Source organism: Manis javanica, chromosome 7, assembly GCF_040802235.1.
Source record: "Manis javanica isolate MJ-LG chromosome 7, MJ_LKY, whole genome shotgun sequence".
Lineage (NCBI taxonomy): Eukaryota > Metazoa > Chordata > Mammalia > Pholidota > Manidae > Manis > Manis javanica.
This window is the reverse complement of record NC_133162.1, coordinates 105,587,196-105,614,688: the sequence shown is the minus strand read 5'-3', so window position 1 is coordinate 105,614,688 and position 27,493 is coordinate 105,587,196. Positions and strand designations below refer to the sequence as shown.

The 27,493-nt window shown below is 42.8% G+C and overlaps 1 protein-coding gene across 1 annotated transcript in view; it reads left to right on the top strand.

Annotated features, from left to right (window-relative positions):
* The window catches only part of LCT (lactase), a 50,857-nt gene that overhangs the window by 8,821 nt on the left and 14,543 nt on the right, over nt 1-27,493 (top strand). Inside the window, 8 exon segments of the mRNA XM_073240053.1 lie at nt 2,205-2,284; nt 4,743-4,826; nt 8,308-8,410; nt 9,728-9,806; nt 17,973-18,699; nt 21,689-22,334; nt 24,319-25,869; nt 26,538-26,806. Coding sequence (XP_073096154.1) covers nt 2,205-2,284; nt 4,743-4,826; nt 8,308-8,410; nt 9,728-9,806; nt 17,973-18,699; nt 21,689-22,334; nt 24,319-25,869; nt 26,538-26,806 — 3,539 coding nt within the window.

Here is a 27,493-nt window from a genome sequence, read left to right as displayed (position 1 = left end):
CAGGGGCTGGGAAGAGGGGGAAATGAGGAGTTACTGTTCAATGGATAGAGTTTCAGTTTGGGATGATGGAAAAGTTTTGGAGATAGATAGTGGTGATGTTTGCACAACAATGTAAATGTACTTAATGCCACTGAACTGTACACTTTAAAGCATTTTAATCATAAATTCTATGTTATGTGTATTTTACCCTGATTTTTTAAATGTTCTTTTCTAATCTTTCTACATATTTTATTGTAAATCTTTTACCGATGTGTTCAGTGTGCTGGGGAGGATACAAAAGAAGAGGATTCTTGGCAGAGCTTTGGAGGGAGGGGGCAGTGAACATCCTTCTCATGGGAAGAACAAAATTACAGCATCCTCCACGTGCACAACACTGGGCACACTCTAGGGTAACACATGATACCCACCCACCCCTGACAACAGTGGCTTGAAGTATTGACATTGACAGTTCAATATTGACCTGATTACTTTTATTAAAGCTTTTAGGGCAAAAGGAAAGGAGCTATTTTGTGTGGGTAACTGCAATTGGAAGAACAACTTCCTTTGCATTGCAAACATGCAAGCTATCCTGTAGTGAGGTCTAGTGATGGTTATGAGGGACATGAACTTACCCAGGGCTAGCAGTGATTTGCTATATAGGCTTAAAACAGTTAATTCTCAACCCACAGCGAATACTGATTTTGAGTTCTTTAGACACAAAACACCTATCTTTAACCACATCCAGCAAAAATTGCAAGATAAATTGTCTTAAACCAGAGCAATTACCCCACACCTACCTTCAGTCCCATAGAAAATATGAACAGCAAGCTTAGAGTGAGTATCTAGTTTTGAGTAATCTGCATTTTATATTATCTTAAGAAGTATAGTTTATGCTTGCCCTGGCAATAGATTAGGAACCATATTTGGGAAGTTTGGTTATTTCATATGATATGAGAATTTCTCGAATTTCAGGTAAATTTGTTCACTCTAATTCTAAAACACCTTGCAAAGTCAAAAAGAAATGCTTTGGGGGTTAATTGTGCTTAGGGATTAACTGTACTCTTTTTTCATTTCATTTGTCTAGAGATGATACTAATTTGTACATTGTAAAATGTTACGTACAAGCTAAGAACATATGTGCTATGTGTGCCCACATGATTGATAGAAGGAAGGATGGAAATCTGTGGAAGGTGAAATGGATCCATCAGGCACAATCATTGAAACACTGGAAAAGAGCAGTATTTAATCAGAATGAGGACTAAATGTCTCTTGAGTGATACTCTCTGCTCAGAGGATTTCAAAGTTCCACTATGCTTATCAGAATAATCACTTTTCTATTTGGCAATGATTGTTAATGGTGGAGATCTTTCCCTTGCATAGACTTTGGAAGAAAGAGAAAAGTCAGGCATATAGTCTTATACTTAGGCTCAAACTCTGGTTTTACTCCATTTTTGTTTAGTGTTTCCAAATCACAGGCCTGCTCTGCACCCAGTCCTAAACTTGGTATTTGAAGGGATTACTATTTTGAAATTTGCTCCTCAAGGAGCATACAATCCAATGGGAGATAAAGATTAATGCACATCACAGAGTTAGACAGCACCTGGGGAACCCAAGTTTGCAGCAGGGTTTCGCAGATGCTGAGGGCCACTGCTGCAGAAGGACCCTGGAGGCTTGTTTAGAATTCACCCCTGCCTGGGCCCACCCCAGGCTGCCAGTGAGCATGGCACGTGATTCTCATGCACACACTCTAGATAATCAAAAAGTGGGTACAAGCTGCACGTTTATATTTCCTTTGTTTTCCCCTCAATGCACAGTAAGGACTGGACTGATGCTTGTACAACGACTTAAGGGCAGGTAACAGCAGCTCCCAGAGAGCACACTGCCTTTAAGAAGTTACAGAAAGAGTTCTCTCCTTACTGCCTTTTATGTTGCTGAGGGCAGGGCAGGGTAACTGCTTTTATTCTTCTAAAAGACTTTTACAAGCGTTTCAGAGTTCTTATTTACATGAAACATTCTCTCAAGGGACTTTTTTTTTTCTTTTTAAGCCACCTTGTTTTCTAAAATCTTTCAGCTGGGGTAAAGTCATGTGAGTGATTTCTTCAGAAATCCTTTTTAAAGTCGGCGACCGTGGACTGAAAAGGCCAGTAGGAAGTGAGTCCCCAGGCAGCTTCTGCTGTCTGGGCTTCCTGCCTCGCTCACCTGCGGCTCCTTCTGGTTGATTTCAGGCGGAAAACTCTCCGTGGTCCTGCGAGCGGACGCGGTCGACGAGTCGCTGCTGGAACCCTCCACGTCTGCGCTCGCCAAGGTGAGCACAGCCCAAAGAAACAACATCTGTAACATCAGCGGAAAGTTGTGAATTTAATTTTAAAAAACAGGAGAAGCTTTTGTCTACTTGCTTGGCATTTTTGTTAATGCCTCTTCTGAGTGGACTACATTCTGTAGATCCAAAATTACTTTAAAAACAATATCTCATTTGTTGCAGCCCCAGCTCTTGGTCGAGTGTCAGCTTTTTGCCTACGCAGAAGTTAAATGCCTCTGCTTTCTCGGATTTGTGATTAAAAGAGTCCAAAATAGCTTATTAGAGGACAGGTTACTTCATAGCAAAACAGATACTAGGACAAAAGGTTTTTGTTTTTAAATAATGTCCTCTCTAGAGTACCCATCCTGGTTTCTACCTCCTGTAAATACAACTTTTTAACTATAAGTTTGATAAGAAAAGTTACATTTGAGAATTAAACAGCTTTGACCCCTGTAACACTGACTGCTGGGCAGGGTTGAAAGCCATCAGAAAAAGCTGAGTTCTGTAGTTCTGAGGCACTGACAGGGTGCGGTACAGATACCACCCTGCAATACGACAGACACTGGTATCTATGCTATGATGGGGGCCCCATATGTCAGGGTCTGTCCCTCAGATTTACCAGCTCAGGACCTTAAAATCCAGGTGTGATAAAGGCCTGAATAATCAGCTTTAGGGCTGACTGTCTGGTGAGAATGGCATCTAAATTAATTTACAAGGAATGATAACTGCTATCAGTTATGAACTCAGGAGACCAAGGTGCTGATCAGAAAAGTGCTTATTGAGCAATAGCCTTTGAACTGGTCTCTCTGCCCCAGGTTAGGCCACACAGTGCTTCTGGGTCATCTTGCAAAAGCACAGTTTTGATCAATTCTGTTTGGAAGCTGTACTCCCCTGAACTGGCGCAAGTCCCTCGGGGCTGTCCAGGGTGCGGCTCACCCAGGCTGTCTTGCTCTCTGTCCAGCTTTTTCCCAGTGCATATGCTATGCCTTTTTCCTGATCTGCATTCCCTACTTAATGCTGTTCCTGTTCTCCTAGCCTTCCTCAAATCTCTTCCAACAAAAGTCTGCCCATTTTCAACAACCATGTGAATCAAGAAGCCTTACTTAACAATACTCCCTGACTCAACCTGATATGATTTCTCCCTGACGTGGGACCCTTAGGAGTTTGAGTAGACCAGCAGTTTCCAAGCTCTGGTGTGTATAGACTCACCTGGAAAGCTAGTAAAGCACACACAGGCTGAGGCTTAAATGTGAAGGGATAATCATTGGCTTCTCAAGTTCCCAGGTGAGTCAGATCCTCACCAAGATTTGAGGACAACTGGTATGGACTTTTCTTATAGCACTTTTAGTTTTCTGCCCTTTCTTGTAATTGGCACACTTGCCAACTTTCTCATTAAGTTGTACGCCTCTGTAGATCTCATCTTTAAACACGAATTCCCACCTGCTGTACTCAGCACAGTGACTTTCAAGAGTAGGAACTCAATTACTATGTGTCACATGGAATTGACAGACAAATGCAAGAGCGGTGAGGGCCGGTAGAAGATTCAAGTGGTGCCAAGGTAGGGGAGCAAGTGTGCAGATTGCTTGGTAAACATGATAACTTGACCAGGAAAGCCACAGGGAGCCAGTGATTAGGCAGTTATCACGGGTCCACAGTGCGTTGATTGTCACCAGATGCCGTTCACTAGGGTCTTTGTCCTGAGGGAAAAAAATGACCCATGAGGGGAGAAGACAGATAATGATCTAGTCGTAACAAGGATAGAAATGGCTTGCCGAGACGGGTGGGGCAGGAATCACAGTGGTATCTTTATGTGTTCATACTGTCTGAATCTGAAGTTCTTAGAGCTCATGCAGGCCATAGACGGGCAAAGGGTATGTCCAGGACCGTGAGAGCTGTATTCTTAGATAACAGAATGGGCCAGGCTAGGGCCAACTGAGGTGGAATTTTAACTGTGGCCGCCTGAAAGTAGTCAGTGACTATAGCACATATAGTCAGTTGAAATCCCAAACCCCAGAAGACACTGTAGAGATCCCTGAGTGGCTATGGGGTGCTGAGGGCTCCACCACCTCCCTGGCAAAGTTTGAAGGCCCTGAAGGAGGTGCTGCGGGGGCAGCTCTGGCCTCTGACTCCCTTCCTCAGTGCTCCCCTGCTTGGTTAGAACCCACCACTTCGGCATACAGTACTTCATTCATTCACTCACTTATTCATTTAATTATATGCATTTATTGAGCACTTACTGCAAGCACTTTACTGAGTATATAGAGGACACTGTACTCCCAACATGCAGGCACACCCCCAACACACATTCTCACTCCATCCCCAGCTTCCTCTACCTGCTTTTCCCTTGGAAGATCCCACTTGGAATATTCAGTTTAGTAACAGGGGGAGAAACAAAGAAGAATACTTTGAGTAGTTCTGTTTTGAAATTGCTTATGCTCTAATGACCCTGTTTGCTTATTTCTAGGGCGCAGTTGATTTCCTCTCTCTTGATTTGTCTTATGAATGCCAAAGTGAAGCAAGTTTAAAGCAGAAGCTGGGTAAATTGCAGGTAATTTGAGTCATTTCCCATACTGATGATGAATGGCAAGGGTTCCTGAGAGCATATTATAAATCTAATGCTTCAGCTGATATGTAAACTGAACTTCCACCAACAGTCAGCAGTTCTGCAGAGTTGCATTTGGGGAGATTTCCTTTGAAAACATCACTAGAGAACATTCGGGGAAAGTAGGCAGACTCCCCTGAAAGAATAATGAGGGTTGGCTTGTTAAGGTAAATACAGGGGTATTCTGCTCTCTTGTGTAGAAACTACTGACAATCAAAATTTCAGTGTTCATTCTGAGACTAAAAAAAGACATTTCATGGATGATGGTCATGGTTGCACAACAATGCTCCTGACATACTTAAGGCTCCTGAACTGAAAAACGATTAAGATGGAAAATTCTGTTACGTGTATTTTACCACACTTTTTAAAAATACATTTCACACCCAGGTGTACTAAACCAGACACCAGCTACGGGATCTTCCTGTAACCTTGGGCTCCTCCTTCTTGTGCCCAGAATTGTTTTTCTCAAGTCTTTAGAGATAGAATGTTAGGTGTCTCCTACCCAACTATCAGTTTTCTCTCCTATGCTTAGTCACTACTCTGCAACTTACTTGCTTAATTCCCTGGCGTCCTGACAGCTCCCTATCTCGTCATGGTGTATAAATGATTTTACATCCAGGGTTTGTCTCCAGACTTCCTCAGTCTTAGCAGTATTCCGTACTTCCCCTGAAGAGCGGCCTTCTCCCAGGCCCTCTACAGATGTCTGCCACCGTAACCCACCCACACCTTACTCCTGCCTGGGCAGTTTGGGCACAGAACCATTCGCCTTTCCGTTCACCTCTGCGCCCCCTCTTGTTGAATCCCACCACCTTGCCCACCAAGGAGGATGTATTTTCAGAGGAAGTTTATTTTTAAAGGCCAAGCTTACTAATGTCAAATCCTCATGCCTCTGCTTAGTGGTACCTCCATTTTATCTGAGGCAGGAAATTTGAGGCAGACAAATTAGCTTCCCCATGTCTGTATGTGTTTCCAGATGACCCGTGTAGGTACCATGGCTTTGTGTTCCCTACAAACCACAAGATGATCTAATCAAAGATAGCAGATGCACTCACAAGACATTTGAGTATTAGCTGGTATGATTTTAGTGCCAGTCTATCCCTGGCACTGGATGGGGGACTTTATCCTTGCATTACCTCTACCCGTCACAGCAAACCCCAAGACTCAACAGGTCAGACACTAGGCAGAGAGCATCAGAGCCAGATTGGAGCTAGGCTTTCTCATGACACCACACTGTCCCTCCAAAACAAGTCCAAGGTGTTCAGACTATTATAATGAAAGTGGTATTTCTTAAAATCACATATGATTTTAGTTGTTTTTGTAAACACCTGCTCACCTGTATGGGCACTGGCTTGACCCAGAGCCTGCATTTGTAGGCTTTAGCCAGATTTCTGGGCCTTCATCAGCACTATAGTGTCTTTGAGTTTTAAATCTTCAAATTAAAAGTTTTAAATCTTCAATTTAAAACTCATCTGTCTTTAAGGCTTGCTGGTGGCTGTGACAACCAAATCTGTCTTTTGTCTCCGTCAAGAAATTCAACCACACTTCTTAAGCTAATGAGTTCAGACACTGCTGGCATTTAAGAACCATCTGGGTGGTGCATCTGCGGCATGCCTCCGAGGGGCGGTCAACAGAGCATTGGCCCAGTTTCTGCTTGAGGATGTGGTTTATAGTGTTTCCCTTTTTATGGCAAAACATTTTCAAGAAAACCTGCTCCCACCAGTGTCTGGATAAAGCTGTGAACCCTCAGGCCATAGCTGGCCAACCAAATAGTGAAACTGTCCCTAGACAAACTTACCTATCACTTATTTATCACAAAATTATTTATCACATCCTGCAATGGTTCTTTGTTACTTTTATTTCCTTAGGTAGGAGTTAAATTCCAGATGTACTTGACAGCCCAGGTGCCGCCCCAAAGATTCAGGATGACCAATTGATCCCCCAGCAATAAGGAGAGAATTGAGCTGGAGAGGACCTGTCCCTTTCTGGGGTTGTTACATGCCTGGAGCATTTCCTACGCAGTGGTCCCATCCAGGACAGAACAAAGAGCTGAGTTCTCCCCAGGAGAGGCCCTGACTGTGTCCACAGGAACCCGAAGCTGCCCCACAGCTTCCTGTCGCAGTTCCCCTTCCATCCATCATCCCCCCCAGCCCATTCACTTCCTTGGGCTGCAAGGGAAGGGCAGAGGGCTGGGAGGAGCGGGCACCCTCTCTTCCCATCTCCCTCCACAATCCCCACAGCATCCGCACGCCCCTCGCTGAGCCTCAGGGACCGTCAGTTGCAGCTCGCACTGGCACACAGGTGTCTTAGGGGACTGAGAACATCAGTGAAGAGCCATAGCATATCCACAGTTTCTGAATTCTTCAGAGAGGTGTGCAAAGGGATCCCCACATCCACTTACCAGAAAAGGCTCTGCTAAACCAGGGAATTCTCCACTCAGCAGCAGAAGGCGCCTCCAGTTCTCCAGGCCTGTGATTTCGCAGGCCGTCCCCGCTGTGTATTGATCTTTCAGGAAGAAGAAAACCCTCCTTTGTAGGGACCCAGCACTGGGAAAGAACAGGGCTGGGGGAATAGCAACTCCATTAACTGGTCCTGGGACACCTGTTCTGCTTTTCAGAGCTGAAGGCACCTCATCTGTAAAGAACGGACATTGTTAGTGTCTCTAAGAAAATTAAGTGCCTGCCTCCTTTTTAAGTAGGTGCTATTGGTATCTCTCGGTGGCCTCTAACTCCTCAGAGGAGGAGTCAGTTACCCTGAGGAAAATGACCAGCCTGAACCTCCAAGAAAGGTAATCTAAGTGAAATCAAACAGCGTGTCAGCGTAGAGATGTTTCCTTCAACTCCGAGATGGCTACAAATGGAAGAAAACATTACACCTGCTCCAATTTTAATGAAGACAGCTTCTTTTAACTTTTTATTAGGAAAAAAATGTCAAATATACCCGAAAGTAGAAGAAAAGTATAATGAAGCCATCCCCAGCTTCAAAAGCTATGGGCTTGTGGCTGACCTTGTTTCATCTACACACTACTTTCCCCCTCCCAAACCACATTGTTTTGAAGGAAACTCCAGACATTCATAGATATTGTGATGGATGGTGGAACCTGATTGAGCTTCTTGTAGTAACACTGACAGGAGCAGACAGCCTTGTTCCTGGTAACACTGCCTGGTTCTGGGAGGTGCCTTAAAGCCCAAGATGAAGGCATGGATGAGGCCGACCGTTGATGGGTGCTGCAGGGAGGTTGGTCTATGTTATTGAAAAGTGTAGATCTTTCTCTCTGAGTTTAGACTCACTCCCTTCATTAACTGAGATGGCTGGAGGTCATTTCCAAAACCAGACTGGTTGTACCTTCTTGTCTTGAAAAGCTGTCCGTGTTATTAGAAGACCTTTTCTAGGCGGCTTCAGCTCACTTCCTGGCCTTTTTCTTTTTCAGACTATTGAGCCGAAAGTGAAAGTTTTCATCTTCAATTTAAAACTTCAGGACTGCCTCTCTACCAGGAAGAACCCAGCTAGGCTTCTCTTTAGCCTTCTGGAAGGTCAGTAGACCATCACTGGAGAGGTTTTGAGTGACATTTGGTACACTGGCTTGGGTGGGTAGCAGTCTGGAAATTCTGGAGTTTCAATGGCAGGAGGGGCCAGAGGTGGGCTGGTCTGAGGGCCCACCCAGGTAGGTTTAGTGTCCCTTGCCTTCCTGTTGTTGGTCCCTTAGCTCCTAAGCTTTTGACCCAGAAAGAAGAGAGGTTCTGTACAAGGATGCCTTGGTCTTATGGAAATTAAGACCATCAGGCCTCAAATATCAGGATAAGAGTGGGAGCTACTCTGTGCCTGAGTGTCCCCTTCCATTACCCCTGCCTCCAAGGTCTCATCTCTGCTCTCCTTGGCAAGGCACCCTCTCCCCCCGAGTCAGCCCCCACTGCTTACTCTTGCTCATTTCCCCAGGACCTCAGCTTGCATGTAGCCCTGGTGGGCACCTGACCAAAATCTTCTGGTCTGGGACCCACATGGCCCATGAACCATCTCCATGGTGTCTCTTAGTTCAAACTCTTGACGGCGTATCTGATCAGTGGGCAGTGGGTTAGGAGATTGCTCCTGGTCCAATCAGGTCCAGAGATAGGTGGGGTCTGTTAAGGCATTAGGGCTGAGGGTCACTAAGAGACTCTGCAGAAAGGGGCTGAGGGGCATGTTCCTGGTGCCCTGATGTTCAGTGCAGTCGCCTCGTAAAGTCAGAGCATGGGAGAAGTTGGTAGTGCCCTTTCTGCCACCTGTAGCCAGGGCTGAGCTGTCCTCACAGACCTCATAAAACTTGTCCATAGACACTACTTAGTAACCTTGGCCCTAACTCACCTTTGATGGCAGAATGATTTCTGTTCTTAAATTCCATCCCTTTCTAAGTGGTCAGCATGGTCAAGTCTATGTTTACGTGTACTTAGCTACAACTAAAAACAACATCCACGCCTTTCTGAAGTTTGAGTTTTGATTCTTCTCGGTCAGTTGTTCTCACTTTGTGGCCTCCATCAGCACCACCTGGGAACCTGTTAGACATTCCCATTCTCCAGCCCACCTCAGACCTACCATATCAGAGACTCGGGGAAGTGGGGGTAGCAATCTGTGCTTCAGAAGCCCTGCAGGTGACTTGATGGCCGCAGGTTTGAGAGCCATTTTTCTCGGTCACATGTAGGTAAAAATCGCTTCTGACTTCCTTAGATCCTTAGCGCATGGCATCTTCCCTGGGAAGAGGGTGGGCTTGGAACCACTGCTTGAGGTCTGGGTGAACTGTATGAGAACACTATTGACTGCAGTCATGCATATTGTTCACTGGGCTTCAAGTACAGTTAATTAAACTTCTCTTACAGCCATAAATAAAGACCAAGTGCTCACCCTTGGGTTTGATATTAATACCTTCCTGAGCTGTCTACCAAGTTCCAAGAAAAGGTAAAGTTAGATTTCCTGTTAAACTATTACAACTGATATTTGCAGAATACTCTGCTGTTCTTTCACATATGTAATCCTATGGGACTGTTGTCATCCACCTGTCAGGCCAGTGACTTTACTGCGGCCTTTCTGTAGAGAGATGAAGGCTCAGAGGGGACAGCAGGGACAACCTGTCTCCCACAAAGTCTTACTCTGGGCTCCACATACTTTCCATTCCCACCTGTCACTCAGCCACCTTGCAGTCTGCCCAAGTGAACACAACTAGCAGAACTGGGATTTGAAACCCTGCCTTCTTATTTAAGATCTTGTTGGAGGCAGCATGAGTTTGTGGAAGAACAGGCTGGATTAAGGAGACATCTTTATGTGATAGAAATTACATGATATAAGTAACTAACTGTATTCATTTTTCTTTTGCAAAATGTGAAACATCTTTTCCATGAGGCAACAGCATAGATAGGAAACCATCTGTTGTAGTGGGGCAGAAGCCTAATTTAGTGGTGTCCTAAGAACAGAGGTTTTAATGTATGCTGGGGCTGCAAAATAATTTCTTACCAAATGACTCAAGTGCCAAAATTTGTAAATCACATATCTTTTTTAAAAATTGCAGCTTGGAAGGTACCCCATAATTGCCTCACTCTCACATACTCATAGTGGTGTGGATGAATTTAAAAATGCATCCAAAGGATCATGCATCACAACCAATTGGGATTTATTCCAGGGATGCAAAGATGGTACAATATTCATAAATCAAGCAACATCATACACTACATTAACAAAAAGAAGAATAAAAAAACAAATGATCATCTTAGTAGATACTGAAAAAGCATTTGACAAAATTCAACATCCATTCATGATACAAACTCTCAATAAACTATACCTCAACATAATAAAGGCCATATACAACAAATCCATAGCTAACATCATACTCAATGGTGAAAAGCTGAAAGCTTTTCCTCTAAGATTAGGAACAAAGACAAGGATGTCCACTCTCACCACCTTTTTTCAACATAGTACTAGAAGTCCTAGCCATGGAAATCAGATAAGATAAAGAGATAAAAGATATCCAAGTTGGTAAGGAAGAGGTGAAACTGTCACTATTTGCAGATGACCTGATATTACATATAGAAAACCCTAAACACCACCAAAAAACTATTAGAACTAATAAGTGGATTCAGCAAAATTGCAGGATACAAAATTGATATACAGAAATCTGTTGTGTTCCTGTATACTAACAATGAACTAGCAGAAGATAAATCAGTAAAACAATTTCATTTAAAATTGATTCAAAAAGAATAAATACCCAGGAATACACCCAACTAAGGAGGTAAAAGACCTGTACTCTGAAAACTATAAGACGGTCACAAGAGAAATTAAAGAAGACACCAAAAAAATGGAAATACATCCCATGCTCATAGATAGGAAGAATTAATATTGCCAAAATAGCCATCCTGCCCAAAGCAATTTACAGATTCAATCCCTATCAAAATACCAATGGCAGTTTTTACAGAATTAGAGAAAATAATCCTAAAATTCATATGGAACAACAAAAGACACCAAAATATCTAAAACCAATCCTAAGAAAGAAGAACAAAGCTGGGGGTATTACTCTCCCTGACTACAAAGCTGTACTACAAAGCTACAGTAATCAAAACAATATGGTACTAGCACAAGAACAGACCCATAGATCAATGGAACAGAATAGAGAGCCCAGATATAAACCCATGCATATATGGTCAATTAATATGATAAAGGAGCCATGGACACACAATGGGGAAATGACAGTCTCCTCAATAGCTGGGTTGGGGAAACTGGATATATACATGCAAGAGAATGAAACTGGATCACTATCTAACTCCATACACAAAAGTAAACTTGAAGTGGATTGAAGGCCTAAATGTAAGACATGTAACCATAAAATTCTTAGAAGAAAACTAAGGGCAAAAATCTCTTGAACATAAGCATGAGCAATTTTTTCCTGGACACATCTCCTTGGGCAAGGGAAACAAAATAAAAAATGAACAAGTGGGACTACATCAAACTAAAAATTTCTGTATAACAAAGGATACTATCATCAGAACAAGAAGCCAACTTAGAATATGGGAGAATATATTCACAAATGATTTATCCAATAAGGGGTTAACATCAAAAATATATTAAAAAACTCATGTGCCTCAACACCAAAAAAAATCAGATAACCTGATTAAAAAATGGGCAGAAGACCTGAACAGACATTTTTCCTAAGAAGAAATTCATATGGCCCACAGCCACATGAAAAGATGCTCTGCATTGCTAATCATCAGGGAAATGCAAATTAAAACCACAGTGAAATATCACCTCACACCAGTTAGGATGGCCACTAACCAAAAGACAAGAAATAACAAATGTTGGCAAGGATGTGGAGAAAAGGAACCCTCCTACACTGTTGGTGGTAATGTCAATTGGTGCAACCACTGTGGAAAGAAGCATGGAGATTCCTCAAAAAACTGAAAATAGAAATACCATATGACCCAGTAATTCCATGTCTAGGAATTTAGATGAAGGAAACAAAATCCCTGATTCAAAAAGAAACATGCACCCCTATGTTTATTACTACATTATTTACAATGGCCAAGTTATGGACACAACTTAAGTGTCTATCAGTAGATGAATGGAAAAAGAAGATGTGGTATATATACATGGTGGAACATTATTCAGCCATAAAAAAGAAATCCTGCCATTTGGAACATGGATGGACCTAGAGGATATTATGCTCAGTGAAATAAGCCAAGAGGAGAAAGATAAATACCATATGATTTTACTTATGTGTGGCATCTAAAAACAGAACAAAACAAAACAAAATAGCAGTAGACTCATAGACACTGAGAAGTTAATGGGGGAGGGGTCGGGATGGACAGGTTGGGAGAGTGAAGGGGAAGAAAGGGGCACAAAAATTCTCAATCATAATATAAGTTTGTCATGGGGATAGTAGTCCAGCGTGGAGAATACAGCCAGTGGTTCTGTAACATCTTCCTATGTTGACAGACACTAATCTCACTAGTGGGGCTGAGAATTTAATAATATGTGTAACTGTTGAACCACTGTGTTGTATAATTGAAACCAATATAAGACTGTGTATCAATGGTACTTCAATTTTAATAAATAGGATGGTGTGGAAATCAGCACTGGGAGTTCCTCAGAACTCTCAGCAGTCCCATGATTGTGCATTACATGCATGAGCTCAAGTACCACACACCAAGGAAAGCCTGGGGGCAGTTGGCATCCCAGACCTTCAGCCAGGGCTCTCCTTGTCATTCACCTCAGACATTGCTCAGGCAGTTCTGTCCAAGGTCATAAACTTCAGTGGCCACCACCCCTTTGTATTTTTCCCCTCCCAGCTCTTGGCTTTCCTGAGCTCTGTATCTCCTTCCATTGTTCAATCCTCTCTTCTCACTTCAAATTGACGGTTCAAATCATCAGACTCTGAGTGGCTGCCACATACTGGGCTTTGTGCTGGCATTTGAACAGCACAATGCACAGATAGGTCAGAACTGTTCCCTGACTACATTTGGAGTTAGCTGAAGAATGCTGGGTTGTTATCTTTTCAGAAAACAGAACTGAAAAGGTCATAATAAATGGGATACTCTGAAAGCTCAGTGATTACAAAACCACAAGGTGACATGTGACACAGGCTCCAAGAATCTCTCTCTAATGCCTTGACCTTGTGGAACTTTCTCTGAAGCAAAGGTCCAACACTGGCTAATGTTAAACTGACAGCCGAGAATCCTCACTCAGGTAGATGGTGATGGAGAGCCTGCTGGGTGCAGGGCAGGTGGAGGGGGTTTCCAAAAAGACTAATTTTTTTCTTGCTTGAGAATTTTGGACCTCAGAGTAGAGCTATAGAGGCCTACAAATAACTTCTAACTTCAAACTGTGGCAGGAGACATAGCACTGCTCCACAGAGGAAGGAGGAAAGAGCATTATCTGGAATGCTCTGAGGTGGCTTAGAGTCAGGGGTACTTGGAAGGACTGAGCACAGAGACTGAGGCTCTGGGTGCTAAGTCTTTTCCCACTAGGCCAACCCGAGATTCCGAGCTCCAAGGCTTGTAGGGCAAGGTCTATTTTTATGAAGAGGCAGTTTATTTCTTCAATACCTCCTTTCCTCCAAGCCAGGAGGGCAGTGAGGGTCAGGAGGGTTGGGTCAGAGCAGCTGAGGCTATGCATCAAATGGCCATCATCGTGTCTCTGGCTGTGCCCGAGTGGTGTATGTATTTTGGGTAATCTGCAACTGTGGATCATCATTTTCTTCTCACCACTTCTGTTCTAGCAAACTTGAGTGAGTTGGTGTTTTGTTAAACAGGAGGTGTTCAGGTTTGGGAAGCCTGGTGTTCATTCCATTGGAAAGAGGACTCTCTGCAGCATCCCTGTTACTCTATCAGTTCTGTGCCCTGGGCCAACCTAGCATAAACATCTCCCTGGCTCCACATGATGACCCGAGGACGGGGAGATGCTCTTGTACTCACCTACTTTCCCCAGGTGTGTTCTCTTCTCCAGACCAAACACACCCACCAGAACCAACTCTTCCTCAAGTTTGCCCTCTGCTGGTGTAACTGCCACATACTATGGTACCATGCTTTCCAGTCTGCAAGACAGGACTTGTGGATTGGAAAAGGTTTGGTTAGAAAGGCAATATTTAAAAAAAAAAAAAAAAAAAAGAGGAAGAAGAAGAAGAGAGGAGAGAAACAGACTATAATTAAATAGAAAATATGCTGTATTGCACATAAGGATAGCATTTTTTGTTATATTTCAGACATATTGAATATATATATATATACACACACATAAATGTCTACACATATATAGTGATATGTGATTAAAGTGGAGACTCTGCTCTACCACTTGTGAGCTATGTGATCAAGGAGTTCTCATTTTTTTGTAAAGAAATATGATTTCACATACATTAAAAAGGCTGGAAATGGATAGTCTAGAGTGGGTATAATCATCAGGAATCCAGGCTTATATTTTGTTGCTTTGTCATCCTTAACAAGGCTTCTACCTTATGGTCTGGAATGGATGCTTGAGCTCCTGCCATTATGTTCATAATCCAGGCAGCATGAAGAAAAAAGGAGGCTGTAGTTGAGGTTGATATTTAGCCGTTAAACATCAGTAGAGCTATACCAGTAGTTCAATTATTTATTTTTTCCATCTTATAACTGAAATATAGTTGATAAATAATATGACATTGGTTTCAGATGTAAACCATCTTCAACAGTTATATACATCACTAAATGCTCCCCACAATATGTGTACCTGCCATCTGCCAGCACACAAAGACATTCAATATTATTGGCTATATTCTTTATGCTGTATCGTTCCATAAGCAGACTAATTTATTTATTAATTTGAAGTTTGTACTTCTTTGTCCCTTTCAACTATTACCCAACCTCCATCCCCACTCCCTTCTCTATGGTAACCATCAGTCTGTTCTGGAATTCATGAGTCTGATTCAGTTTTCTTTGATGATTTTTCAAATCCACATATAAGTGAAATCAAATGGTATTTGTCCTTCCTTGACTGGCTTATTTCACTTAGCATAATGTCCTCCAGATCCATCCATGTTCTTGCAAATGGCAAGATTTCTTTTTTTTATGGCTGATTAATATTCCATTGCATATATGTATCACATCTTTTTTATCCGTTCATTGTTGATAGGTTGTTTCCATATCTTGGCTATTCTAAATAATGCTGCAATAAACTTAGGGGTACAAACGTCTTTTCAAATCAGTGGTTTTGTTTTCTTTGTATAAATTCCCAAAAGTGGAATTGTTGGGTCATATGGTATTTCTGGTTTTTTTGTTTTTTGAGAAACCTCCATACTGCTTTCTACAGTGGCTGTCCAATTGACATTCCCACCAACAGTGTAGGAGGGTTCCTTTTTCTCCACATCCTTGCCAATACTTGTTATTTTGTGTCTTTTGGATAGTAGCCAGTCTGAGATGATATCTTATTGTGGTTCTGATTTGCATTTCCCTGATAATTTGTGATGATGGGCATCTTTTCACATGTCTGTTGGCCATCTTTATGTCTTCTTTGGAAAAATGTCTGTTCAGGTCCTCTGCCCATTTTTTAATTGGGTTGGTTTTTATGGTGTAGAGTCATATGAGTTATTTATGTATTTTGGATTTAGCCCCTTATTGGATATATCATTTGCAGGCATATTCTCCTGTACAGTAGGTTGCCTTTCATTTTGTTGATGGTTTCCTTGGCTGTGCAGGAGTTTTTTAGTTTGATGTGGTCCCACTTTTTTTTATTTTGTTTCCCCTGCCTAGGGAGACATCCAGAAAAAATTACTAATGCTGATGTTCAAGAAATTCCTACCCATGTTTTCTTCAAACAGTTTTATGGTTTGGTGTCTTACATGTAGGTCTTTAGCTTATTTCAAGTTTATTATGGTATAAGACAGTGATCCAGTTTCATTCTTTTGCATGCAGCTGTCCAATTCCCCAACACCACTTATTGATGAAATTATATTTTCCTCATTCTTGCATCCTTTATCATATATTAATTGGCCATATTTGTGTGGGTTTATTTCTGGGTTCTCATTCTGTTCCATTGACCCATGTATCTATTGTTATGTCAGTACCATACTGTTTTTAATCACTGCAACTCTGTAGTGTATCTTGAAATCAGGAGGTGTGATATCCCCTGTTTGGTTCTTTTTCCTAAGGATTGCCTTAGCTACTCAGTCTTTTGTGGTTCCACTTAAATTTTACGATTATTTGCTTTAGTTCAGTGGAAACTGCTGTTGGTATGTTGATGGTGTTTTCATTGAATCTGTGTATTGCTTTGAGCAGTATGGTCATTTGGATGATATTAATTCATCCTATCCATAAGCATGAGATAGCTTTCCATTTATTGATCCCTTCTTCAGTTTCTTTCATCAATGTGCTACAGTTTCAATGTACAGGTCTTTTGCCTTCTTGGTTAGTTCCTGGGTATTTTATTCTTTTGATGAAATGTAAATGGGATTGAATATCTCTTTCCATCCATTCAGTTTTAGTCTGTGTGTGCCTTTAGGTCTGAAGTGAGTCTTTTGTAGGCAGCATATAGATGGATCTTACAGATTTTTTTTGTAAGCCTGTCTTTTGATTGAAGCATGTAATCCATTTACATTTACAGTGATTACTGATAAGTATGTACTTATTGCCATTTTGTTAAATGTTTTCTGGTTGTTTTTGACATTCTTCTCTGGCCTTTCTTCCTCTCCTCTTCTCTTCCCTTTTGAGTGATGACTTTCTTTAGTGTTATGATGGAATTCATTTCTCTTAATTTTTTTACTATTATAGTTTTATGTATTATTTTATATAATATAATTGTTTTGGTTTGTGGTTACTATATGGTTCATTTATGACATCCTACATATATAGCAGTCTGTATTAAGTTGATACTTAATTTTGAATGTATTCTAACTGGGAGTAGTTCAATTATTATAGTTTTATGTATTATTTTATATAATATAATTGTTTTGGTTTGTGGTTACTATATGGTTCATTTATGACATCCTACATATATAGCAGTCTGTATTAAGTTGATACTTAATTTTGAATGTATTCTAACTGGGAGTAGTTCAATTATTTAAATATTTCTATATCAGCTGGTAAATAGCTGCTGGTCCCATGATGCCCAGAACTACTCATTTCTTAGTACTTTCCTGTAGAATGAGATACATAATTGTAGTACTTTAAAAGTACTGTGAAAATTAAATGAGAGGCAGATATTCTTATATCACCATGGCCAGTACAGAATTGAGGCTCAATAAATTAAAGTCATCATTATTATTAGCTATATCTTATAAACAATAAATTATAAGAAGAATATAAACAATATAAGAAGAAAAAAGGATGGCACTAGAACTGGAGACAGTGTTTAAGGATGATCTAATACAGAGAACAGCATTGGTACAGTATTTTTACTCAGGCAGGAGCAATAATAACTCTTCTAAGAAGGTGTAATAACGATTTTCCCATCTACCAGTCACTTCTTGCTCATAACTTTGTGGATATGGCTTTTGACTCAGTATTTCCGGAATCTTTACTGATTAAACACATTGTCACTATTCATCAGTCTGAGGGTATTTGTAACTCATAGTCATTACTTATTATGTCACTTTATGTCATTTCAATTCTGCAGCTGGTCTTGTTCTCTGACCGAAAGCCTGACCCTTCAGACTGCCCCACAGCAGGACCTCAAGGCCACAGTAGGCTCCTTGCCACCGCGCTCAGCCTACCGGAGACTCTGGGAAACGTTTGCTAACCAGTCCAAGACGGAAAGGGATGTTTTCCTGCAGGACGTTTTTCCTGAAGGCTTCCTTTGGGGAGTCTCCACAGGAGCTTTTAACGTGGAAGGAGGCTGGGCTGAGGGTGGAAGAGGGGCAAGTGTCTGGGACCGACTCAAGCACCAGAATGCCACCAAGGGCCAAGCAACGCCAGAGGTGGCCAGCGACAGTTACCACAAGGTGGACTCTGACATTGCCCTGCTTCGTGGCCTCCAAGCTCAGGTTTACAAGTTCTCCATCTCCTGGTCCCGCATCTTCCCCACTGGGCATGGGCACAGTCCCAGCCCCCAGGGTGTTGCCTACTACAACAAGCTGATTGACAGCCTGCTGGCCTCCCACATCCAGCCCATGGCCACACTGTTCCACTGGGACCTGCCTCAGGCCCTGCAGGATCACGGTGGGTGGCAGAATGAGAGCACAGTGGATGCCTTCCTGGACTTTGCAGCCTTCTGCTTCTCTACTTTTGGGGACCGTGTGAAGTTGTGGGTGACCTTCCATGAGCCATGGGTGATGAGTTATGCAGGCTATGGCACTGGTCAACATGCGCCAGGCATCTCTGACCCAGGAGTGGCCTCTTTTAAGGTATTTATTTCCCTTCCTTGCAGCACATACTCTTTGGAGGATAAAGGACATTTGGCTGGAAGAGTCATTTTCTCTTCCTAGCAGCAAGTCTTTACTTTTTGTCTTTAAAGAATATCAGAGGGAGAGAATGGACTATAAATTGTTAATCACCTTATTTTTTTCCAAAACTCTGTGCTGATGCTTTAAAAATAGTGATTATATCCTCAGAACAGCACTGATGGATGAGGGGACTGGGGCTTAGAGAAGAGAAACAATTTGCTTGCAATGACATCACTAGTGGGTTAGCAGTCTGAAGTCAGAATTTAAGCCAAAGTCTTCTTAACTCTAAAGCAAGTTTTCAGTGTGAGCCAAGACTCTTAGTTGCAAGTGACAGAAAAGTCAGTTCACACTGACCTAAGTAAGGAGACAGTTTGTGAGTTCAGGAAACTGAAAAGTCTTGATTTTAGCTGATCAGAATAAAGCTTAGTAAGACCACAAACAATGTCACCAGGACCCAGTTTTTCTTCTTCTCTTGTTCCACTCATTGGCTTTCCTCTTGGGCTATCGGATAGCCAGATGGCAACAGCCCTGTTCTCATATTTCAAGAGCAGAGCAGCAGGAAAGAAAACTTATCTCTGCCCTGACATTCCCACCAGAAGTGCCCTTGTGTCTCACGGTTTCTGCATGAGTTGCAGGCCCATCCCTGAGCCAATCACTTGGGTCCAGGTTCCAACTTTGCCCTTCAGCACCCTGGCTGAGAGACAGGTGGGGAGGAAGAAAGAGTTTGGCTTTCCAGAGAGTAATCAGAGTATCACTTCACCAAGAAGGGGACGTACATTTTGGAAACAAAAGTTTAAACGGCTTAATACGGGTCCTTTCAACCACTTCCCTTTTTTCTTCAGAATCTCCCAGAAAACTGACCAGCTTTCCCTGGCAGCATTCTTCTGGGTAGATGTGTTCATTTGGCTTTCGCCTGCCACACTTTGGGTTCTCTTCTGAAATATGAGTATTTACTGTGCTCCATGCTAGGTATTGAGGAATGACTCAATGAAATGCCAAAAATTATAACACTTAAGTCAAGGCTTCCATTCTGCTCCTGTTCAGCAAGTGACCGTACATACAGAGAACACACCTGAAAATGGAAGGTCTGCACCTTTCTGTTTGTCTTCTTGTAAACTCACCCCAGGCTTTTCTCCTTAGACTTCTTATCCCTTCAATTATGGCTCCTGAGAATTTTCTGTAGAGACTTTGATGGGAAAGTCCACCTCACTTTTCACCTCCAATTATTGCTTTTATTTCTTAGTTAAAACATTATAATACCATTTAGGAAAAATTTCAAAGAAAAGATTTCTCTCATAATTCTATCAATATTTCTTCCAGTTTTGGCTTCCTTGCATTCCTAGTGTAGTCATAGTGTGCACTTAGTTTAGTGTGCTTTTTTTTAAAGGAGACTTTAGTTTTTAGTGTAGCTTTAGGTTCACAACAAAGTTGGATGGAAGGTATAGTGATTTCCCACATGCCCCTGCCCCACACATGCACAACCTCCCCATTATCAACATCCCTCTGCAGCACTGTTTCAACTGATGAAATAACATTGACACATCGTTATCACCCTAGTGCCAGTTATGTACTCTACACAGGCTGTTAACACTTTCCATGTTCTTACATGGCACAGTGACTGTTTCTGATAGTTGTCTAATAGTCCATTGAAAACCCTGCTTCATGCTGACTAGTTTATAAGGGAAGCATTCCTGCCTTTTGGAAAGAAGGCCATTCTCTATTGGAGTTGAGGACCCAGTTAAGGACTAACATTTGGGGCATGAGAAGCAGTCAGGAGTTTCACTTCCAAGGAAGTATTTTGGTAGAAATTCTTCAAATGTAAGTGTCATCATATTCAGATAATAAAAAGGGAAAAGAAAGGGATCTAAGCAGTAGTAAGTTCACTCTTGCACTCCCAAGTTTCTGCTTGGAACTTTATACCCACTCTCATTCACTCCTTCTAAATGGATCCATAATCACCCACTTGCTGCAGTCAAGAAAGCTGAAACTGAGAGAAAAGATTGTGTGAGTTCACAGAGCAAGTCTGTGACAGGGTTGAGATTCAAAGTAGGCTTTCTGTACTACAGCCATCCCACTCTGGCCCGTTTCCCCGTGGTGCTTCAACAGGGAAAGCTGTGGACTTTTGTAAGACCATGAGGTAAGTCTACAAAAAAAAGATTGCTGGTCTTGGTTTTTCTTCTTAAATTTCATGAAGCAGAAAGGAGAACAGGTAGGCTAAAAAGAATTACCCCCTCTCTCGGGTGTTAAATAATATACCACCCCCCCCAATCAGTTGTTGACGAATTAGTCAACAAGCACTTATTAAGGGCAAAGTCACAGTAGCATTGTGGGTGACAATACAGGCCTGGAGTTAGACTGCCTGGATCCTGTTTCTCTCATCTGTATATAATAATAATAATTGGGGGCTCTCTTGTCCCCTCCTGGCTTAAGCCAGGAGCTCTGTCTTTCCGCTTTCTCTCTAAATAAAAGCCTCTGCTTTGCTCTCCTAAAAAAAAATAAAAATAAAAATTAATAATAATAATAATAATAATTGTACTTGACACATAGGCTATTGTGAGGATTATGTGAGAGAATTTATTAACAATTGTTTTGTAATTGTTATTGTTAGAACAGTTAACGATAGCAGTTGCTGCTGACCCATCGATAATGGTGTTGGCTTATTTTTGACATAATTGTTGACATTGTTCATGATGTTGGTGTTGATTTATTGACATTGCTGTCCACATTGTTGATGTTTTTGATATCAACATCATCCATATTGACTTGTTGACATTGTTAGCATCAGTCTCAACTTCTTGTTGATGTTGTTAACTTGTCGATGCTTTTGTGACGTTGTTGACCTCAGTGTTAACTTGTTGACATTGTTGTTGACTTGTTATTGGCTTGTTGGTGCTGATGTTGACATTGCTGGTGTTATTACTAAACAGTGTATTTCTTTCTTCTTCACAAGGTGGCTCACTTGGTCCTTAAGGCTCATGCCAGAGTTTGGCACCACTACAATAGCCACTATCGCCCACAGCAGCAGGGACACGTGGGCATTGTGCTGAACTCAGACTGGGCAGAACCTCTGTCTCCAGAGAAGCCTGAAGACGTGAGAGCCTCTGAACGCTTCCTGCACTTCATGCTGGGCTGGTTTGCACACCCCATCTTTGTGGATGGAGACTACCCTGCTGCCCTCAGGGCCCAGATCCAATGGATGAACCAACAGTGCCCCAGGCCTGTGGCCCAGCTCCCTGAGTTCACCAAGGCAGAGAAGCGGCTTCTGAAAGGCTCTGCTGACTTTCTGGGTCTGTCTCATTACACTTCCCACCTCATCAGCAAGGCTCAACAAGATTCCTGTATCCCTAGCTATAATACCATTGGTGACTTCTCTCAACACACGGACCCTGAATGGCCCCAGACTTCATCCCCTTGGATTCATGTGGTGCCCTGGGGTATAAGGAGGCTTTTGCAGTTTGCATCCTTGGAGTACACAAGAGGAAGAGTTCCGATCTACCTGGCTGGGAACGGCATGCCCATAGGGGAAACTGAAGATCTCTTTGATGATTCCTTGAGGGTAGACTACTTCAATCAATATATCAATGAGGTGCTCAAGGGTAAGAACAGTGGATACGCTGGTGGATATTGGAAGGTGGGTGGTATTTCTCCAAGTCTTCAGAGTTCTAATTAGTAGGACAAAAGCAGTCTCCCAAGGAAATTGTAAGCCAAAAAGTAATAGCATGAGTCCTTCACAACAGCCTCCTAACCTTCTCCCCACAAAGCCTCAAGTCTTTGCTCACATGTTTTGATATCCTTAGATTGCTTCTCTTCTACATTCTCTCCATCAGAGTCCTATCCATTGGTAAAGCCTCATCATCTTTTAATGCATTTATTTAACAAATATTATTGAGTGCCTATTATGTGCCACACACTGTACAAGACAGTAAGGGTACAATATTGAACAAACATCCTCTTTTCTCATAGGAAACTCACAGACTATAGAGGGACACAGAAAATTGCTGTATAGGATGATAGTGGCACTACAGGACAGCATGGGGACGTAAGGTGGGATTCCAACCCATTAAATCCTCACTGCTCCAGCCACATTGGTGTCCATCTCCTTTAACTGGCCATAATTTCACACCATTCACTTTGAATCAGTTAATCCATATTTACAGTCTCATTCTACCTAACATACTGTTCCATATTTCTTTTTATTCTAAAAAGAACAGCAAATAGGTTTCACCTCATGTGTCAGTCCTAATCAATTGAGAGTAGCTAGTCTTCTGCCTAGAGTCTGAGTTGAGAAGATTCTCAAGTCCTTGAGTACATTCAGAGAGGAAGAGTTGATTCGTAATACCTGCCCTGAGCACTACAGTAAGGAATGGAGACATTACCCACTATTCATGAGGTCAGACACTCTCTGTTATACTTTGCTTGTAGTCCCTTGAAGACATTATGTCACACGATCCTTGAAACAGCCTCCTACATATACAAATAGGGGCAGAATTATCCTCATGGGAAAACTGTGGAAACTGATGTTCTGAGAGAATAAATGATGAGCCCAAACATCCTGTGAGTGGATCCACAGGCCTTTCTATTTCGGGCTCAGCTGTACCCACTAATCTATGAGGCTTTTATTTGTCTTTATGTTTCCAGAACCTAGCACTACCTGGGACAAAGGTACTTTCTAAGTTATTTATTGAATGAATGAGCAACTTCACCTGCCTCTTATTCACTAATGTTTGTTGAGAGGCTGTGTAATCTGATAAATACAGGGCTTAATACTTTGCTGGCTCACAGTCAGGGCCCAAGGCTCTGGTTCCTGACTAGACTGCTCAAATTCTCTCACAGTTCTGGAGGTCAGAGGTCCAAAGCTGGGACGTCAGGAGGGCCACTCTCCCTCCAAAGCTCCAGGCCCTCCTCGGCTTGTGACTGTCCCTCCAGTCACTGCCTGCTTCTTCATGTGGACCTTCTCCCTAGTCTCTTATATGGATGTTTGTCCCCAGACTTATGACCCACCCAGTTAATCCTGTATGGTCTCATCTTAAGATCTTTAGCTTAATTACACCTACAAAGCCCTTTTTCCAATTAAGATCATAATCACTGGTACCAGGGCTTAAGATTTGGACAGCCTTTTGGATATGTCCACTGCACCAGGGAATACATTTCTTTAGGCATTATTTCTCTTTTATAACATGGGATGTGTGCTCATTTTATGTTGATATTGCTAAACATAGACAAGGAAAAACAAAAGCACATTTTTTAAGATTAAATGATTTATGCATTCTGTATAAAACAAAGGAGTCCTGATACTAACAGATGGGGCACATTCTATTAGTCATTGTAAGATAGAGATGCTCCTTTGGATTGCGATCTATAACCATGGATGTGGCCTGATGTTTTGTGGGGGTCTTGTGGATTTTCCTTTTATTCTTTCTGAGGAGGAAAAGGGTTAATGTTTTTGGGGGTAACCTCCAAACTTCCATGTCAAAATTCCATGGCACCTCCAAAGCTTTCATGACGAAAGGAAAACCTTTAAAAAGCATCATCAGTAACAGAGACTAAAATAATTCTAATTTTGTGGGGTTTTTTTCACAGCTGTCAAGGAGGACTCAGTGGATATTCGATCTTACATCGCTCGTTCCTTCATAGATGGATTCGAAGGTCCCTCTGGTTACAGCCAGAGGTTTGGCCTGCACCATGTCAATTTCAGTGACAGCAGCAAGCCGAGGACTCCCAGGAAATCTGCCTATTTTTTCACCAGCATCATTGAAAAGAACGGTTTTCTCACCAAAGTAGTAAAAAGACTGCCACCACCCAGAACTGCCAACATCCCCCCTAAAATCAGAGCCTTTACTTTTCCATCTGAGGTGCCCTCCAAGGCTAAAGTCATTTGGGAAAAGTTCTCCAGCCAACCCAAGTTTGAAAGAGATCTGTTTTACCATGGCACATTTCGAGATGACTTTCTGTGGGGCGTATCCTCGTCAGCCTACCAGACTGAAGGAGCTTGGAATGCCGACGGCAAAGGCTCCAGCATCTGGGATAACTTTACCCACACGCCAGGGAGCAATGTGAAAGGCAATGCCACTGGAGACGTAGCCTGTGACAGCTATAACCAGCTGGATGCTGATCTGAATATGCTTAGAGCTTTGAAAGTGAAGGCCTATCATTTCTCTATCTCCTGGTCTCGGATTTTCCCAACTGGGAGAAACAGTTCTGTCAATAGCCAAGGTGTTGATTATTACAACAGGCTAATCAATGGCTTGGTGGGAAGCCACATCTCTCCCGTGGTGACCCTGTTCCACTGGGACCTGCCCCAGGCCCTCCAGGATATTGGAGGCTGGGAGAATCCTTCCTTGATTGAGTTGTTTAACAGTTATGCAGACTTTTGTTTCCAGACGTTTGGTGACAGAGTCAAGTTCTGGATAACCTTTAACAAGCCCACATACCAGGCATGGTTGGGTTATGGCTCAGGGGAGTTTCCCCCGAATGTGAAGGACCCAGGCTGGGCACCTTACAGGATTGGCCATGCACTCATCAAAGCTCATGCTAGAGTCTATCACACTTATGATAAGACATACAGGCAAGACCAGAAGGGGGTCATCTCTTTGAGCCTCAGTGCACACTGGGCAGAGCCCAAGTCACCAGAGGTGCGGAGGGATGTGGAGGCAGCTGACCGAATGCTGCAGTTCTCCCTGGGCTGGTTCGCCCACCCCATTTTCCGAAACGGAGACTATCCTGATGTCATGAAGTGGAAAGTGGGGAACAGAAGTGAACTACAACACTTAACCACCTCTCGCCTGCCAAGCTTCACCGAGGAGGAGAAGAGGTACATCAGGGGCACAGCTGATGTGTTCTGCCTCAACACGTACTCCTCCAGAATTGTGCAGCATACAACACCCAGGTTAAACCCTCCCTCATACAAAGATGACCAGGAAACAACTGAGGAGGAGGACCCTTCATGGCCCTCCACAGCAGTGAGCAGAGCTGCAGCCTGGGGGACACGGCGACTGCTCAGCTGGATCAAGGAAGAGTATGGTGACATTCCTGTTTACATCACTGAAAATGGGGTGGGGCTGACAAACCCAAAAGTGGAGGATACTGATAGGATATTTTACCACAAAACCTACATCAATGAAGCTTTGAAAGGTATGTGAAGGTTCATGTCCCCCTTATAAAATTTTCCAACATCCTAATGCCATCTGAAATGGCTTGGCAGAGTGGATTATAAACCATCAACAAGTCTCTCTTATGCCCTAATTCCACAGTTTTTCTCTGGGGTGGGGGTTACCTGGGGTGGGGGTGGTAATCTGTAGGAAGTATGGTCACTCCTCCATGTGCACATACAGAGTTCCCACAGGAATAGTCTCATGGGTTCATTTGCTCATTATTGGGCAGCTACGAGGTGATGAGTTCTATTCCAAATGCTGGGTAGATAGCAGTGAACAAAACACGCAACTTCCTGCTGACGTGGAGTTCATATCCTGGTGGGTTCCTTGCACCCCAGAGCAAGAAACTCTCCTCACACTTCAGTGCTTAACTTCTAAAATGGGCTGAGACTCTTGTATTTTTGAGACACATCCCTTTACCCCACCAGAAGAATTTGATTTTTGCAAAGATCAGTCATTAATACTTGATACAGGAGTGTAAGTGCTGGAAAAAAGAAAGACAAGACTTCTGTCTGGGCATACCTGTGTGTACTGGCTGATGGTGTAACACTGCTGTCCTGCACGGAGGACCCAGCACTTGGCTGGGCTCTGAGGGACTCTGCCTTCCCGGCATAAAGCTCTTCTGTGCTCCTTTTGGGCTGTTCCCAGCCTACAGGCTTGACGGTGTAGACCTTCGAGGCTATGCTGCGTGGTCTCTGATGGACAGCTTTGAGTGGCTGAATGGCTATACAGTCAAGTTTGGACTGCACCATGTTGATTTCAATAATGTGAACAGGCCTCGCACAGCACGAGCCTCTGCTAGGTACTACACAGAGGTCATCACCATCAACGGCATGCCACTGCCCAAGGAAGATGAGTTCCTCTACGGACGATTTCCCGAGGGCTTCATCTGGAGTGCAGCTTCTGCTGCATATCAGGTGAGTTCAGGGCAGTTTCAACAACATCTATTGCACACCCACTATGTGCCAGGCTTTGGGCTTAGTGCCACGGAGGGCAGGCACGAGTAGCAGGTTTTCATAGCCCTGTGGGAGGCTGGGAGGTCCCCTTCCATCAGCCTGGCTTCCTCACATCGCCAAGTTCACTGCCCACACAGTTACAAGGGCTACGCCGTGCAGGGAGTTAGCAGTCTAGATGGAGCAGGTGGGGCCAGAGTGGAAACACTTAGGCGGAGACATGCAAATGACAAGATTCTCTGCTATAAGGCCTTTGTTTCTCACCTACTCTCTTCCAAGAAGGCAATTTGCTCAAAATGGCTATTACATGGGCTTCGGCTTTTTCTGGTGTCCTTACATCATATCATTACCTTATTCATGCCAAATGAAGCTTACTAATATGAAAAAAGTGAGGGTTTTGCTTTTTCTCAGAAAAATAGAAGAAAAAAAAGCTAAGAGTGACTTGTTCAAATAGAAGGTGCTTTACATCTTCATTCTCCATTTATTTTCTTTGATGCAGGAATGGGGGCTCTGTATGCTTACTGAGGAGCCTGAGCAGGGTCTGTGGTGTGAGGTCATCCTTGGGATGTTTTCCAGATGGGCATAGCTGCTGAAAATGTTTTTGAAGTGGTAAGGGCTAGCTACTCCCAGGTGACCACAATGCCAGGTCTT